We start from the raw sequence: 18,962 nt of genomic DNA, 5'->3' as shown, positions 1-18,962 counted from the left end.
GATCCTCTTGTGGCGCAGAGTGGTAAGGCAGCTGACATGCTGTCTGAAGCTCTGCCCATGAGGCTGGGAATCTTATTCGATCAGCCGGCTCAAGGTTGACTCAGCTTTCCATCCTTCCGAGGTTGGTAAAATGAGTACCCAGCTTGCTGGGGGGTAAACGGTAATGACTGGGGAAGGCACTGGCAAACCACCCCGTATTGAGTCTGCCATGAAAACGCTAGAGGGCGTCACCCCAAGGGTCAGACATGACTCGGTGCTTGCACAGGGGATACCTTTACCTTTTAACGTGAGGCATTTTAGTCACTGTTGTTTCTGTCTTCATGGAACAGCCAGAAAGGCAAAAGTAGTCAAGTGACTTTGTTTGTATCTTCTTTCTGTAAAAAAACTGCTGAGGGGAAATGACTATCATAAATATCTCTTGAACAACTGTTCTTGCATAACTTCCATTTACTTTTGGAGCATAAATGGATATTTAGGTCTAGTTTTTCTCACTTTGAGACACATGGAAAAATCAGATCACATCTGTGGTTGGAGTGCTTTGAGGTTTTGCCCAAAAGAGAGGGGAAAATACTTAAAAAAACCTAGCAGCACTCTCTAAGGTTTTTGCAGAATGAAACATAAAATATATAGTATGACCATATTTTCTACTCAGGATATTAAAAAAAACATTAATGTTCTTGAAACAAAAAGCTTCCCACTCTATAAGTACAGCAGAAGAACATTTGTTACTGTAGGAATGTCTGATATTTTGAATGTATAAGCAGGCTCCAGGCAGTAGTGGGCATCACCATTGAGGCTTGTTACTGTAAACCAGGCTTTCTCAATCAGGGTTTCATCAATGGATAGAGTGGGATGAGGAAGGGTCCCAGGTGTGCATGTATGCAGTGATGCTTCCCAACCATATTCTGCACGATCATGCCATTTCTGGGGTTTCTCAAAACCTGAAGAATATTTCAGTGGTTTCTCAATGGTAAAAAAGTTGGGAAAGGTTGGCCTAAACCATACAGACAGGAAAGCTTGTATCTAATAATATCACAGCATATTCAACACAGCAGTTTGCAGGATGCCATAATTTCAGGGTCTCTTCCCATTGCAAACAAGCCTCTTGCAAGAATTCTGAGTTACATGCCTTACAAATTCCATTAGCTGTTCAGTGAGGTGCAGTATGTGGGCTTACTACAGAGCTCATTTAGTGTGATCTTTCTTCAGCCTGGGTGATCCTTTTCCTGAATACTTACTCCATCGAACAGCTAAATGAGAAGTTTGAGAGGTTTCTGTCCTCCAACCTCGGACTTTCTGTGTTAGCATTCAATGGTGTTTATACAGACTTTTTTAGAATCCTTAGTTTAGTGCAAAAGAGCTTTTGTAGCCTAAGTTCACTGATTTCTGTGAATTTAGACTGGAGTAACTTTTTATAAAATTTTAATGTTAATTAGCTCTAATAGGAAGAGCCTCTTGTGGCGCAGAGCGGTAATACAGCAAAAATGCAGTCTGAAAGCTCTGCCCATGAGGCTGGGAGTTCAATCCCAGCAGCCAGCTCAAGGTTGTCTCAGCCTTCCATCCTTCCGAGGTCGGTAAAATGAGTACCCAGCTTGCTGCTGGGGGGTAAACGGTAATGACTGGGGAAAGCACTGGCAAACCACCCCGTATTGAGTCTGCCATGAAAACACTAGAAGGTGTCACCCCAAGGGTCAGACATGACCCGGTGCTTGCACAGGGGATACCTTTACCTTTACCTTTAGCTCTAATATGGCATGCTTTATATTCATTAGATTTAGTTGCTTTTGTCTGAATTTGCAACACTTTTATAGAGAATTATAAAAACTAGTTGAATCCATAGATCTTTCTGTACTTTGTAATTTGGACCGGAGTCCTTTTACTTTTAGAACAGGGGTCAGTGTAAACTTTTTGAGTACAGATTATTGGAGAAGTCCAAGAACGTGAAAGAAGCAGCAAGACATGCTGGGTCCAGAGCGGGGTCCATGTTGTGGATGTAGGAACAGACTGGGGGGGGGGGGGTGCTTGCTCAATCTGTGTCCAACCTCTTTAAAGAGTCCCCCCCATTCTGGGCAGTCATTGGACTGTTTGGTCCTCTGTTCCCAGTGGCCTTCCTAGTTGGCCACCCACTGCTACCCGGCACCGTGTGTTCCCAGGCAGCCTCTGCTGGAGCAGGATTTGTTTGGCATGTGCCAGTCTCTTAATAAGACCCTTGTTCTGGGCAGCCTGGTGCACAGACTCTGACTGCCCACCAAAACCAGCTCCGCCCATGCCCAAACCATCACAGAGCGGGCAGCAGACTCCACCCCCACTCCCACTACTGCTCCTCAGCCTCCAACCAGGCTAGCAAATGCCTGATGCTGCACAACCAAATATAGCACCAGTCCGAGAGATGGATGCCCTCGGGCCTATACGTGACTCTCGCTGGTGGGAGATGCCGGGATGCTGAATGACATGACCCTCGAAGCCCTGTATGTGCTTGACCACTGCCTTGCAGACCCTCTGCCTCACTAGAGTGACCTTCTTGTTTGGCATGTGCCAGTCTCTTACTAAAGTCGAAGTCAAACTTTGTTGCACTAGGCCATAGACCATCGCAAGCCACTTATCCCAGCTCTCTGGGACAGATGGCAGTCCACAGGGTACTGAAATGTCAAGTCTTCCCTTATGGGCCCCGGTCACAGCAATAGAGGTCAGAGATATAATTTCAGTGCTGGCTTCAGGCAAATCACCCGGCGAAGATCTGCTACCCTCTGACTTCTTTAAAGCCTTTCCTGACTGGTGGTCTCCGATCATAGCCAAGGTATTTACACAAATTAACAACACAGTCACTTAATACGATTCCTGTTTCAAGCAGTCTGGTGTGCAGACTCAGGCTGCCCACCAAAAATAGCTGTGCCCATGCCCAGACAGCTGTGACAAACAGACATAACCCTGACATCCAAGAAACAAAGCACAGGCAGGGTGGGTAGAAAGCATCACTGCCAGCCAGCTGAAAGAGGAGGTCTGGTGCACGTGCAGCTTGTTTGAGGTGTTTGGGGTGAAAGAGAGGTTGCTTGATTAGGCCCTCTGGCTACTTAATTACATTACTCTGTGATAGCCAGAATCATTGTGCTTGCTCATTTAGAACAGGTATGGCACTTTAAACCTGCCTACATAAGCTCCCTAGCTCAGCCTTATTGATTAATATATATGAAAAATATTATGAAGGGAGATTTGCAGACAGATTCCCTTATGCACAGGGAGGGATCTGGGGGTCCTAATAGTATAGGCCCTATCTCATCAGATATTGGAAGCTGAACAGGACAGAACTTGGAAGGGACACCACCGAAGACTTTGCAGAGCAAGGATATGGCAAATCACCTCACTTGCCTTGAGAGACTATTATTGGGGTCATTATAAATTGTAAATTGGCTGTTACTTGATGGCCTTTTATACACACAGAGAGTTCAAACCAGTGATTCTGATCCAGAACCCTGTAGAGTTTCATTGTACAAATAGTTTCCCATGTGAGGGGTATCCTCCTTAATTATTTCAGCTATACTACATAACTGTTTAGTCATGACTGAGGTATTTTGATAACGGCAGTTCTGATGTATATGCAGTACAATTAGTTCCAAATTTTGTTTCAGGGATACCAACTACTCAAAGCTTTTGAGAAACTTTTATAGCCAGTTTGACATTTTTGGCAGTTTCACCATATCTGAGTACAGTGTTTGAAGAAGAAAAAGGTTTTTTTGAGAATAAAGATGTCAAATGTATCATCTGCAGGTTTTAGAAAATGCAGTTCAATACTATTTCCACATGTAACATTTGCTGAGCCTTAAGATGTGTTCTTTAAAATGCTTATAATCTCATGGGGGATCACAGAGAGATGGCGATGAGTGATTAATTGTGTTTTTTACTCTTGTGCAGCTGTTGGTTTGATCATATGCCAAATGTTTAAAACAATTGTGATTTATCAGATGAGGAGAGTAAGGCAAGTTATCTGTGCTCTTTGCCAGGCTATTCAAAGTTTGGTTTCACAGTGGATTGAATAAGATCTTTCTTCCTTTCTTCCTTTCTTCCTTTCTTCCTTTCTTCCTTTCTTCCTTTCTTCCTTTCTTCCTTCCTTCCTTCCTTCCTTCCTTCCTTCCTTCCTTCCTTCCTTCCTTCCTTCCTTTCTTTCTTTCTTTCTTTCTTTCTTTCTTTCTTTCTTTCTTTCTTCCAACTATGTGTTATCCAAAACTTTTAGTTTTGGGGGACTTCCGCATCCATGTGGACTTCAGCATCCATGTCTTCAGGATTTGGCTTGGACCTGGTGTGAAGACACTAGGGTTCTCACAATTTGTTGCTGGTCCCACCCATCAGGCTGGTTGCACCCTCAATTTGATCTTTGGTGCAGGTATAGCGGTAGATCTGGTGGCGAATAACATCGTTCCACGGTCAGACCACCATGACCTGAAGGCTTGATTTAGGATACCACCCTCTCCGTTTGGATGATGGACACATTTTAGTCTGCCCATGGAGACTTATGGATTCCGAGAGATTCCTGAATGCTCTGCGGGACCCAATGCCCTCCGGCACTTTGCTAATGGCCTTGGTGGAGAACTGGCAGTCCAGCCTGATGGCTGCCATCTACAAAATTGCTCCTCGAGGAAGGGCGTAAAACAATAAGGGAATTGGATTTGAGCTGTGTGGCTTTATTGAGCTTTTCCACGGACAAAGTTCTATCGCTCCGCCACAACCTACCTGCCATAATTGATACAATTTGCAAACTGGAAGCTCCATGGCCATCACAGGGGTTAGTGTTTGATGGCTTCAGATGGCTCTCATTAACCAAAATTGAGAAGTTGCTAGGGTCAGTGAGGGCAACCACTTGCCCCTTGGACCACTGTCCCTCTTGGTTACTCAAGTCGGGCGACCAGTGGATACAATGCCCCCTGAGGGAAGTTGTCAACCCTCCTTGTCATTGGGAGAGTTCCCCGAAGGGCGTAAGGAGTCAGTAGTGCATCTTTTACTGAAAAAACCATAACTGGACCCGTGGGACCCTGCCAACTACCCCCAGGGCTCACATCTTGTGCTTCTGGGTAAGGTAGTGGAGCAGGCTGCAGTGGACCAACTCCAAGCATTCTTGGAAGAAACTTCGGGCCTTGACCCAAACCAGTTGGGCTTCCATCCTGACCACGGGGTGGAGGCCACGCTGGTCTCCTTGACGGATGACATCCAGCACCAGCTGGATTGGTGTGGTTCGGCCATTCTCATGCTTTTAGATCTGTCGGCCGTATTTGATGTGGTTAACCTCAAGTTATTGGCCTACTGCCTCGCCAGGACCAGTATTAGGGGGATTGCTCTGAAATGGTTGTCCTGCAGAAGGTTGCAGTGGGGGATGAGATGTTGGATCCCTGCAGGCTCCCATGTGGGGTGCTGCAGGGTGTGATACTCTCCCCCACATTTTTTAACATGCGCCCTCTTGCCCAGCTGGTCTGGGGATATGGGGCTGTCACCAATATGCAGATGACACCCAGCTCTACCTCCTAATGGATGGACGGCTGGACTCCCTCCCAGATACATTTGCCAGATGTTTGGAAGCAGTGGCTGGGTGGCTCAGGCAGAGTCATCTGAAATTCAACCCCTCCAAGACGGAGATCCTGTGGTTAGGTAGAAGAGAGCAGGATCAGGAAGCACGACTCCCATGCCTGGACAGTGTGCAATTAACAACAGCACTAGCTGCCAGGAATTTGGGAGTAAGCTTTGATGGCTCCCTTTCTATGGAAGCTCAAGTAACAAGAGTAGCCCAAACAGCATTTTCCCATCATCGCCAAGCGCGACTACTAGCACCTTACCTGTCCTCTGACCACTTGGCCACTGTGATCCATGCAACGGTCACTTCCAGGCTAGACTTCTGTAACTCGCTGTACTCAGGGCTACTCTTGGCTTTGATCTGGAAACTTCAGCTGGTACAAAACGTGGCTGCTAGGGCCACTAAGACATCATGGATGGTCCATATTCAGTCGGTGCTTCGTCATCTGCACTGGTCAAGTTTAAGGTATTGGTATTGACCTTTAAGGATATATGCAGCCTGGGTCCCACTTACCTGTGGGACTGCTTGGTTGCTTATGCCCACCACAGAGCCCTTTGGTCTGCGGGTATGAATTTACTGGTTGTCCTGCGCCCCTAGGATGTTTGCCTGGCCTCAACCCAAGCCATGGCCTTTTCGGTCCTTGCCCCAACCTGGTGGAATGAGTTCCCGGAGGATTGCATTGTCAACTTTTCGCAGGGCCTGCAAGAGGGAGCTCTTCTGCCAGGCATTTGATTGAGGCCAGGGTGGAGTCCCGGTGTTTCCACTAGAGGATTCCCCCCTTTGATGCCTTTAAATCTGGCTCATCTCTCCCATTGGAAGAAGGCTTGACCCTCTGGCTGAAGGATGTGTGTCAGAGATACTAGCTTAGTTCGCCATTTATTGTTGCATGGGGTGTTTTTATGGGTTTTTAGCCTCTTGTGGCGCAGAGTGATGGGGCAGCAGACATGCAGTCTGAAAGCTCTGCCCATGAGGCTGGGAGTTCGATCCCAGCAGCCAGCTCAAGGTTGACTCAGCCTTCCATCCTTCCGAGGTCGGTAAAATGAGTACCCAGCTTGCTGGGGGGTAAACGGTAATGACTGGGGAAGGCACTGGCAAACCACCCCGTATTGAGTCTGCCATGAAAACGCTAGAGGGCGTCACCCCAAGGGTCAGACATGACCCGGTGCTTGCACAGGGGATCCCTTTACCTTTACCTTTATTGTATTTTATTGTTATATTTTGTGTGAACCTCCGCGGGACCACTAGAAGAACGACAGTATAAAAATCAAAATATAAAATAAATATATATAAGGAAAAAATCTCCCTATTCATTTGCTTGTCTGAAATGGAAATGACACATATTGAAGCAACAAAACAATCTTAGGACCCTGAAAGGATCTGTTAGAAATGATAATATAGCAACATATATTTGTTCTAACAAAAAGAACTTAATTGGAGATGTTTCTCAGGAAACAGTATTGAAGATTACGGATGTCATAGAATCATAGGATTGGAAGGGATCTCCAGGGTCATCTAGTCCAACCCCCTGCACAATGTCCTTCTGTCCATACAATGCAAATTTCTCGCTCATGCAGCTCAGTTTCAGTTCAGGATCATGTAGAGAGGATATTTAATGCTTCACTCATTGTTCAGCTTTGCTAGCTGAAATTGGGTTCCTCTGCTTGCAGTTTTCATTTTCAAGACTGGTCTTCCCACTTAAAGTACTAATAACAGCATTAGGAGCCCAGTTTAATTAAGTAAAGCCAAGAGAAGATTTAAGGGTTAAATTTTCTCTCCTCTTCCTTTGCAGACCTGATCCAAACTGGGGCTGCATGCACATGCTGTTTGCCTTTTACAGATGGACAGAGACCCCTAATCTTTTTAATGTTCTTCTTCATACAAGACTTAATCCAGATAAAAGGTCTTTGTCATTTCAACAAAACTATGGAATTTCCTGCCCAAGGATCTGTATCAAGGATTCCCTGCCCATGGATCCTTTCTGCTATTGTCTTTCATCAGTCGGTGAAGACTGCACAAAATCTTTCAAATAAATAATCATTAATATTTGGGTGAGGCTGGCATAACTTACTTGGCACTTAGACATATGTGCAGAATAATCTTTGGTCAGCATCAGAAATGCTCTTGTTTGCTTTAATGACGGAAAAGCTTTTTCTGGGTTTTTTGGAGACACCTGATTTCTCCCCCTTTAGAATTTAAATGCTTTGTATTTTACTGTCTGGTAGATTTGAGCTACAACTACTAGACAGTTTATATAGCACCATCTGAGAGAGCCTCACCACCCACATTTCCAGAAATGGGGCAGAGATTACACACACAGTAAGCACCATCATGTCTCTTTGCATGTCTTCCTGCTCCAATATTCTTTCCACTGCCACACCTGCCTTACCTGGTTTATCACTTCAATTAAAAATGGAACAATGCATATGGTAGCAGGCAGACAGTACCACATCTCTACCCAAGGCACCCAGAATTACTGAGGGATGAGACTGCCACTACCCAATCCCATGTAATAGACCTACCATATGATTCCACCAATTACCAGAGGGACAGCATCCTCTGATGTCACCCAGGAGGGCTGTGTTATGAAAACCAGCCCTGCCAGAAAGGGCTAGCTGCAGGAAGACCTAAGTTACTTTTAGTGATCTACTTTAGTCATTTTGGCTACAGAATGCCACCCTTTCTATGTCCCAAATAATATTTGAAACCTACTTGGGTTGATGCATTTTTTAAAAGAATCTATCCCACAATTTCATGACGTACTTATTAATTTTAAAATTTCTCCATGCACATGGTGGGAAAGGTGTGGGGATTATTCTTTGACTTCCTTTGGCACTTTTTGTGTTTTTAACACATCATTTAGCCTAACTTCATATTTTCCATGCCAACATATTCTCATAATGCAGTTTAGGAGTTTTCCATGGTGGGTACCAGAATAAAGATAAAATAAGTTCTGGAAAAGGTATACTTTTAACAGCTACATAAAGACTCTTGTGTTCCTTGACTTCATGATACTGACAACTTTTAGCCAGCTATATAGGAGCAAACAGTTACTAAGGTCAGCTTACTTCAGCTCTGTGGTATAGAATAACACCTACTTCATAACTTGTAAATTGAGCAGGAAGATACCAAAATAGTGAAGAAATTTAAGATACTGTAGAATATAAATCATGAGTTCCCAGGGAATTTCCGCACCTGTTAAAAATAGTGAAATGCTTACCTTTCATTGTCATTATATTCTGGCCCCTCCATAAGACATTGCCAACATGCAGCATCTGGACAGTAAATGGCCGGCTACATCCTCCATTTTAAAGCACTAGTTGGCGAATCCCAGAAAGTAGATTCACCAACCTATGTAGCACTATCTAATGGAAAGAAACCAGCAGCCCACCAGCCCCAAAAAAAGGAACGGAGGTGAAGAAGCACTATTTCCGCCTCCAATGTCCTACCCCTGCGTCCCTCTTCCTTCTCCCGGGGCCAGTTTCTTTTTTAAGTGAACTGCCTGGAGCAGACAAATCCAAAAATTATTTTTCCTAAAAGTTGTCACACAAAGCATGTATCTCTAAAGTCCCCTTCCATCAAAAAAATCAGGAATGAGATTTTTTTTTAAGTATCAAGACTTGTGATTCCATAAGGGGTGGCAATAGAAAGGCACTATGCATCTATGATTAGATACACAGACATTTCAGTGGAGAAGAATTTAATGTAAAAAAAATGAGTGGACATCACGAGCCCTTTAGAACATTGAGAAAGGGCTGTCTGGCTTGATTGACAGGCAGAAGAGAATCACGTGCAAAGTGCATTGTTCTCTTTTGCCATTTCAAACAGGCAATGTGAAGTGTAAAAAGCGTGAAAAGGCGGCAGAGAAGAGCGAGACAGGAAAAAGGTGAGGAACTTTGGCAGGAACTTTTTGTGTCTGCTTAGACAGATAAGACCAAAACCACCAAAGTATTACATTGTTAACACCTGTTTCACATTTCAACTAGTGGATTAGAAGGGAGTGCTGAGAACTTCACACCAACCATGATCCAAAAATACCAGCTTTGCAGTAATGTTTAAATATAAACTGTACCTCAGCTCTCCTTGCCTTGCTGCCATTCAGTTCAAATCACTCGCCAAGTGGTTTTATTTCTGCAGTTGTAATTGTCCATTTCTCTGTAACTTAAGGCCTTCTTTGCCACCGGTGCACTAGAGGGCATCTGTCTCCCCAAGGCAGTGCCGGATGTCTTCAAGTGCACTGGTCAGTCAGTTAGCCTCCTCTTGCATAGGCATTAAGTTTCGCTTATCCAAACCTGTCAGCTACGATCAACATTGATAAGATGAACAAACCAATCATTGTATTTATAAATCACTAATAGACTATTTTGCCCACTCTATTTAAACAATTGGCTACTGAGCAGCATGCAGCAATGTCAGACATGGTGGAGGAAAACTTCCCATTGGGCTGTGCAATACAGAGCATAAATGAAAAGCTGCCAGTAGCGCAGCACTGTATTGCTTGACTATGTGGAAAGACACTTGCCAGACAGCTCAGTCTTCTCAGAAACAATGAAACTGCAGAACAACAACATCAACAACAAAACTAGCTTTCTTTTCATGATGGGTGAGCAGAATATCAGCAATGTTGGTGGGTGCTCAAACATTACTACTTCCGTCTTCCAGCGCGGTGTCCACTGACGGGCTGCACTAGCCATGGCAATCCGCTACCCGATGGCTGTTGGCCTCAACAAGGGCAACAAGATGACCAAGAATGTGGTCAAGCCACGCCAGTGCTGACGCCATGGGTGCTTGACTAAACACACCAAATTTGTTTGGGGCATGATCCAAGAAGTATGTGGCTTCGCACCATATGAAAGATGCACATTGGAATTGTTGAAAGTCTCCAAAGATAAGGAAGCTCTGAAATTAATAAAGAAACGGGTTGGGATTCACATCCGGGCCAAGAGAAAGCATGAATAACTCAGCAATGTTTTGGCATCCATGAGGAAGGCAGCTACCAGGAAGGACTGAGTGGCTCCCCCAATAAATACTGCCTTGAACACCCCCCCCCCCCAAAAAAAATTACTACCTCCAACATATGAGGGTTCAACAGGGAACTGGCAGAAACAATTTCTGACATGGAATCATAGAATAATAGAGTTGGAAAGGACCTCCTGGGTCACAGAATCACAGAATCATAGAGTTGGAAGGGGCCATACAGGCCATCTAGTCCAACCCCCTGCTCAACGCAGGATCAGCCTAAAGCATCCTAAAGCATCCAAGAAAAGTGTGTATCCAACCTTTGCTTGAAGATTGCCAGTGAGGGGGAGCTCACCACCTCCTTAGGCAGCCTATTCCACTGCTGAACTACTCTGACTGTGAATTTTTTTTTCCTGATATCTAGCCTATATTGTTGCACTTGTAATTTAAACCCATTACTACGCGTCCTTTCCTCTGCAGCCAATGGAAACAGCATCCTGCCCTCCTCCAAGTGACAACCTTTCAAATACTTAAAGAGGGCTATCATGTCTCCTCTCAATCTCCTTTTCTCCATGGTGAACATTCCCAAGTCCCTCAATCTATCTTCATAGGGCTTGGTCCCTTGGCCCCATATCATCCTCGTCGCTCTCCTCTGTACCCTTTCAATTTTATCGACGTCCTTCTTGAAGTGAGGCCTCCAGAACTGCACACAGTACTCCAGGTGTGGTCTGACCAGTGCCGTATACAATGGGACTATGACATCTTGTGCTTTTGATGTGATGCCCCTGTTGATACAGCCCAAAATGGCATTTGCCATTTTTACCACTGCATCACACTGCCTGCTCATGTTATCTAGTCATCTAGTCTAACCCCCTGCACGATGCATGTTTTTTCTACAAACATCATGATCTTTTTTCAGTTTGTCTACTGGAAAGGAATCTGGAATTGGTTGCAAGGTTCAAGTGGCCACTTTTCCTTAAGTGCCCCAGGATGCTTCATTTCACAGCTGTCTAAGTCTGACACCTTTCTCCTTTCTCCTCTGTCCCTTAAGCTGAGGTTTTGTTCCCACTCACACCTGCTACCTCCTCTCAGCTGGAAAGGTGACACCTTCTCCAACAAACCCATTTGAATTATTTCTAGTCAGCTTGAGGAACAGAAGAGATTCATTGGTCATGGAAAATATATTCAGCTTTTAATCTGCATCCTTGATCTGCAGTTTAAATCCGCCTGCCTCAACTATTATATTATTCGTGCATTTCTTTTCATCTGGTCCTGTTGATAAGACAGATGTATAATCAATCCTATCTTTGGAAATAGTCCACGGAAGCCAATGGAATTTATTTCCACAAGCTGGAATTTCAGAAATTCTGTCACGAAACAGAAATGTTCTGAGCACCCTTTAAGATTTCCTAATTTGCGCACTGATATTTCTCTATGAAAGAGAATAATGAGTCCCTGTATGTACAGGAAGCGAACTTGAATTCCTGTGTTTTGGGTATTGTGGATTAGCATGTTAGTATTACTACTTACATCATAGAGAAAACATTAATATTTTAATGCAGTGCTTCCACAGCCACCTAGAATCATAGAATCATGTTTTATGTTTGTACTAGAAATGAAGCCCGTGGCAGGAGGGGCTTACCTTGTCCGTCGCGGTGGCGACAGGGCTCCTAGCTGGCTGGTCGGGCGCACGGTGCTCCTCCCCAGGCAGCGGCGCCACGGCCTGGCAGCTCCAGGAGGCCAGCGATGGCGGGCGGCTGGCTGCAGTGGCAGCGGCCAGGGTCACAATCGTGGCCTCGGGGGAAAGCTGGTGGGTAGGCTCGGGAAGGCCCCCTCCCTGGTGAGGCTCCTTTGACATCTGCAAAATATATTGTTTGGATGAGCAAAATGGCCATTGCAGAGCATATAGGAAGAGTCAGTGTCCAGACCTTCCTGCACTGGCTTGGAGAGAAGGAGTTGAAGGGAGAGTGGGGGGCCAAATCATGAACAGTGAATGGAGGAGATGGACAGCTGAAGGTTGAAGGCTGGGGAGCCACATAAGCCCCTCCTGCCACAGCCCCTCCTGACACAGCCCAAGGTCCTCTGATCAAGAAGATTTCTTACCTCTCGTATCATGGCACTGATATGAATAAGACCTCCTCAGGTTTTTTGCAGCTGATTTAGGCATCTGGAAATCTGTATGCATTTTATGTAGTTTGATGTTGAGTTTGGTACTGCAAAGTTTTATAATCTGAAGAGACAGCATCTGTAACAATGTAAGAAAAGGAAAACATTCCATCTGAGATACCTTTGCCATGTAAAATCAAAGATAACGCTCAGTGTTTTGCTCCATTTTTGAAGGCTTAGTTGTTTACTATATTCACCTTTCTGGTAAAACTGCTAGGATCATACTCTGTCAAATACTTAAATACTTAAAGATGACCATTCTGCACTTAAATACCTCTTTTCACTTTTGATACATCATGTAATTTATGGATACTCAGTAAAAATTTGGTTCCTCAAAAATTGTAGTGGTTATTTTAACTTTAATTAATTAAATCACCAATTTTATACAACTGGAACAGCAGTTTCTCTCTCTGGCTCTTTAATATATTTAGATTTAGTAAATAATGAAACTGTCAAGCATCTGTAATCATTCCGTGGATAAAAGTTATTATTCCAAGGGTATTCCTGCGTGTGTGCGTTTTTAATGTGGTATGTGACCTGGTTCACTGAATTAGAAAGTTTACAGATCTGTTGCTTACTACAGAGTACCTAGATTGCTTAGTATGAGGCAGCAGATGTTTTTGGTGCAGTCTGGGTTTTTTTTCCTTTACAGTTGCTAATATGTAGTAGAAGATAGTGAACCAGGTTTATGAGACCAAGACCCCTGATGAGCTTGAAAGTACTTTACCGTGGATTGATCCCTGACCTGAATAAAGAACAAACTACTCTGCATTAAAATTGTTCCATTGTGTGCTGTGATTTCTACTGCTCAGTTGTGTGCTGAAATTGCACTGGACAGAATCAGTGTTGTATTATCAGTCTCGAATCTTCACAATGCTAGGACTTCAAAAAACAAAAACAAGAATAAATTTCTCAAGGGGTAACTAATACCAACCTTGAGGATACGTACAATGAAAGACGTACCCCTGTTAAGTACTGTTGTGTATGTGAATCCACAAACGGTTGAGCTTGAGGTATGAGGTAGGATTCTAGCTGCCCCTAAAACAACCAATGTGCTTCAAGGCTTCCAGCCATGGGAGCCAATCTTTTAAAAATGATCAAGGGATATTCTTTTGTTGTGTATATGTATATAAGTTGGTTTTGTTCCCAGGGGAGTCAGTCTTGTAGCTGTTGTTTCAACATGCACTCACAGATGGGATCAATGAAGAGCTGTTTGTTTGCCTAACTTCTTGGCGCTCATCCTTGCGAACCCACATATTCAACAAGTCCATCTCATAATATAAGTAAAGTGTAAGCATGGTTCAGATGTACAGACAAAACCATAGTTTGACATTGCTTGAATGAGCCTAGGGCACCCCTGAGTTTTTATTACATCACCATTCTCCTAGTTCCTATTGGCATCGTTTAAATATGCAAAGAGGGCTGAGTACCAAGTGCTTAAAAGAATAAAATAATTTTATTGTGAAGAGAAACAACTTTGTAAAGAGAGATCTAACTTTCTAAGTGTTCTTCTTTGTTTGTTCTGTCTGTTCAGGAGTCAAGCAGGGGAGAAGTATGGTCAAAGGAGCAAGAAGTCTCATAACCAGGACACTGGAAGAGACTATTTTTAAAACATCAGGAAGTTCCTATCCTAAACATGCTAAATACACATCTCCTCCAATGCCCCTGTTAGATATTCTTAATATGCTTTTGAATCATCCATATTTCAGATCTTGCATATTCTAACAGTTCACAGGACACTGGATAATTAAACAGATCTACACAGTTCCACTACCAGACTTTGGTATTATGTCCAAACCACAAATTAAGATTTGTTTTCCAGCTTAATCCTGGGCTGCTCACTGTTCTGGAGACAGGAGAAGAACCCATAATTTGTGGTTCAGCTGGCATGGCAGTATGGTTTACCACACAAAAAATTAAGTACTAAATCCTGGGCAAAAGGAGGAAGGAAGGAGATAGTGATCTCATGTGGCTTAATATTGGTAGTGACAGTGCATTTATTAAATGACTGGAGGTTACCAGTGATTTTCTGTATGTGTATACCCCTCAGTTTCTTGGTGTAAGGTCCTTAAGCATGTATTTGTTTGTTTCCACCCCAAGAAAACCAAGTATCAGTGTCCAAATTGCACCAATTAAGGCAATTATCTACTTAATTTTCTTTTTCTACCTTCTGACTGTGAGCCATATGTCCAGTATGAGCTCCTTCACCTCATTTAACTTGATCATGTTTATTCCAGGAGATAAGCAACAGATGGATGTGTAGTAGACTGTGAAGAGAATAGTTGCCTGTATGGACTCGGTGTGTATTTATTAGTTTACCGAACAGTTGAATATGATGTGTGACATTTGTTATGCCTTGACAATATAGGAGATGCCACACAAGTGAGCTTGAAGCAGCTATTCTTTGCAATACTATCTTAAAAGTTTGTAAACACAAACCTAATGCCACTGTAATCAAACACATTAGGGACTTAGTTCTAAGAAAAATGTAAGATAAAATATTCTAAGCCTGATGAAATTATTTTGGCATGTCCTTCAATAGCCTTTTCAATTCTTGATGTTTTTTACAGGTCACAATGACTACATGTGTCCTGCTACCAATCAGTGTACCATTGACAAGAACAGAAGGAAAAGCTGCCAGGCGTGTAGGCTACGAAAATGCTATGAAGTTGGAATGATGAAAGGTGGTATGTACCTAGCTATCAAATCAGAGCTTCACTGCATAATCTGCAAAATTTAAAAAAGTCAGTTGCAATATTATGAGATCTATGTTTTAAAGGAAATTGAATATTGGGGGAGTGGATAGCAAGAGGAGCAGCTAACCTTTCGTATTTCTCCACATGTATAGAGCATAAAATTTGAACTAGATGTTACATCTGACTCATCAGGGGAGCTTGCAGCTAGAAATCCCTTGTGAGAACTCAGTCCTGATGTGCCTATTTGGATCACAACCAACTACATCAGTCCTCACACATGCAAGTATTCAGTATTTAGCTGAGGAAGATGGCATGGGCAGGAAAGCTGTAGCCTTTTCTCCCCCACATCACAGTCCAAATTCGAACTGGACCCCACAGCATATTAGGATTGAGTTCCCACAGTTAACTTGCATCAGCTGTATGACTGTAAGTGCCCATGGCAGCGCCAAGTTTGATGTAATGTCTAGGCTGACTCTAGCCCACGGTTTGTTAGGACTACAAATGTATACTCTGGATTTGTGTCATTTTGTAATATTGTAGGAAGATCCTTAAGTGGTGTGAATTAATCACCAAAGTCTATTTTAGATAGGAAGGTACTATTGGCAGATTCAGCAGTACAGAAAGGGTCCTAATGATATAGAAATGGTGATACCTTGGGGTCACTACACACAATGAGGGTTGCCAGCTTCGAGTTAGCAAATGGAGATTTGGGGAGTGAAGCTTGAGGAGGAGGGTGGGGATTGGGGAGGGGAGGGACTTTAGTAGAGTATAATGCCATAGAATTCACCTTCCAAAGCAGCCATTTTCGCCAAGGGAATTGATCTCGGTCATCTGGATATCAGTCTTAATGGTGGACACTTTCCAGGCATCATATGGAGGCTGGCCATCTTTCATTTAATCCTCTCTGCATACTAGATCAGGTGAAAATTTGTCCCTGGTGAATATTTGGGCATATACTGAAGCTGCAACATATCTTTGTTCAGCCCACACACTGGAATATGAAAATCAGCTTGACCTCAAAACAGATTATCAGGCTGGGCATGAAACACTCTTGAGTAAGAGTAGAGAAACTATTTCATAGCCCTATATTACTTGCTTGCATATATATATTTTTAGTAATTATCCTAAATGGATTTTGCATAGAAGACAAGCACAGAACAGATCTAGACTAATCTCCTTTCCTTATATTCTGCTACTAACCACCTAAGCCTGATAGCAGCTAAACAGAGCTAAATGTGAGTAACTTCACAAACAAACAGGCTTCAAGGAAAATGATTTAAGTTACTGCTAATGTCTTCTAAACACACTTCTGTTAAACTGCTTTGGAAAGGCATTGTGGACAGATCTCTGTAGTGACATCTTCTGGGTCCACATTCAACTCTGTGAAGAGCTTCCAAGGCTCATTCTTTATTTGTACAGGTGGGGAGCTTGGCTAGTCTAAATTAACCAGCTAGAGCTTCATGATTTTATGTCTATAAGGTTTTATGAATGCTAACTATTTCGCTTGCTCTACTGTTCTTCATTAAAGCATGGATCTGAAACTGTGTCTTACTTCTTTGGGTTGGACATCCAAAAATTATTAATCTAATCTCTTATTTTCGGCCATACTATGATGAGAATTTTGTTAAGTGGTGAACAAATTAGACAGGGAAAACACAGCATTATTGAGGGAAAACTCTGCAGCAAAGATGCACTAATGTTTTAATGCATCATCTGGAACTGCTCCAAGAATTCCAATTTGCCTGGCAATTCCCTTGTAAAGCAACATTATTTTATACTACAAATAGTACATAGTGAATGAGGAAAGAAAGAAAAGGAAAAAAACACTAGCTTTAGGAAACTGTGTTGCTTCTGAATATGTGTTGCTTCTCTAATATTTCCTAAATGCCCTTTTCTTTCCTAATGCAAAACAGCGCAAGTAGTAGGCACTAATATAGCTTTTCGTACTTGTGTATTTAAAGAGCCAGTTAATTGAAAATGTACTTCCTTAGAAGCTTGTTCATCCCCTCTACATATAAACAGAATGTGCCCTTTGCCTAAGGAAAGCAGGGAATTGCGTGTTCCCCCCCCCTCACACACCCAAACATCGACCAAATGAACTGTTTCTGTTCCTGCTCTTCAGTAAGTCTTTCCCCTAGCTCTTGTCCCTGCTTCCTGACAATGTAATTTCCAATTTCTTGTGAATAAAGACGAAATTGGATGGGAAGAAAAGGGAATAATCTTAATGTTTTCTAAGTGTTAGAATGCGTCCGCATTTCCTGTCAATAGGGTAAAACGATTAGAGGCTTAAACAGAACCAAACCAACAGAGCACCTAGTTCAGCCTCAGGGTATCCAGGTAAATTATCCCATTCATTCATGTCTGTAATAATTATGCTATTTAATATGAAAACCCCACTTTATATAAGCCAGGCACTTGCTGTTTATGAAATCAACTGTGCTTGTTGACATGGACAAAGTAGTGACCTAGGCACATCTGCTTTCATCTGGTGCTAACCAGGGATAAGCAACAGAAAAGTTGATGCTGCTATGGGATAGACTATTCTACATTCATTGTTCCAATGACAAGTGTTTCACCCACACCCTCTAGGATAATCTCTAGCATGCAGAGTGGCTCATGAAGAATGCTTCTTTAGCAGTTACCTTATTTGGACAAATAATTAGCACATCTTCACTGTCACTGACCCTCAGGACTTGTAGCTATGAAAGTCTGTAGGAAAGCAACTGGAGATCCTTCTGACAGACTGGAGAGTAAAGAGGAGGTGCATAATGGCAGTAGTTCTGCTCCTTCACTTATACATTATGCATAAAAATAGAGAGAGAAGGCTGGTGTGTCCCAGCCGTCGCAGAGCATCTTGATCTGTACGGCACAGTAGCATATATTTGCCTGTACCAGGTAATCAGTCCTGTAGCCATGAGGCATGGCTTTCTTTTCTTTTCTTTAAATTACATCGCTAGGCTTCTTTGTTGCAGAGATATAATCTGTTTTGTCTCAACTGCCTGGGGAGGAATAGAGAGGGGAAGTTGCAAGGCAGCTGGAACTGAACCAGTTCCTGGCCAAATTAATTCTCTTCTGTTCTGTCCCATAACTTTTCTCTCCAGGATACTTTGCTTATTTCTTTTTGATTTTTGTCCGCTTCATATCCACTGTGATAAGTAACTACAACGAGCACAAAGCTAGAATAGGATTTATACATTTTTAGGTTTGCCTTATTTCTTTGTAGTGGGAGGCTTGCCTCAGGTAGGTAGGACCATGAGTGGGGCAGGAGCAAAAATGAATGCCCAGTTTCACATAACCTGGAATTTGGATTTAATCATTGATTAAAGCAAACCATCTTGCTATACTTCCCTATATCTGAGCAAGTACAGAGAGCCTTTTACTCAGCAATGAATAACAACTGTCAAGCTCCTGTCCTCAAACCCTGTCCTGCCACCCCTAAATCTGGGGTTAGGGAAAGCACATCCAGAGGCTGTGAATTCCACAGTTTAAGTTTTTAGTCAAGATGTATTTCCTTCTGTCTTACCTGAATCTGTTGCACATAAATTTCATTGGGAACTCCAGGGCCATTTCCAGCAATGCCACAACAC

At 43.0% G+C, this 18,962-nt stretch overlaps 1 protein-coding gene and 1 pseudogene across 8 annotated transcripts in view; both read left to right on the top strand.

Moving 5' to 3' along the window:
- Positions 1-18,962, top strand: part of ESR1 (estrogen receptor 1) — a 284,464-nt gene that overhangs the window by 179,742 nt on the left and 85,760 nt on the right. For all 8 annotated transcript variants that reach the window (XM_077349643.1, XM_077349653.1, XM_077349603.1 and 5 more), the window contains one exon: positions 15,250-15,366. In XM_077349643.1, the coding sequence (XP_077205758.1) occupies positions 15,250-15,366 (117 nt within the window). The remainder of the gene's footprint in view (positions 1-15,249; positions 15,367-18,962) is intronic.
- Positions 9,228-10,887, top strand: LOC143843517 (large ribosomal subunit protein eL36 pseudogene; annotated as a pseudogene).

The sequence above is a fragment of the Paroedura picta genome, chromosome 1, assembly GCF_049243985.1.
Source record: "Paroedura picta isolate Pp20150507F chromosome 1, Ppicta_v3.0, whole genome shotgun sequence".
Lineage (NCBI taxonomy): Eukaryota > Metazoa > Chordata > Lepidosauria > Squamata > Gekkonidae > Paroedura > Paroedura picta.
This window is presented reverse-complemented; position numbering and strand designations above follow the sequence as displayed.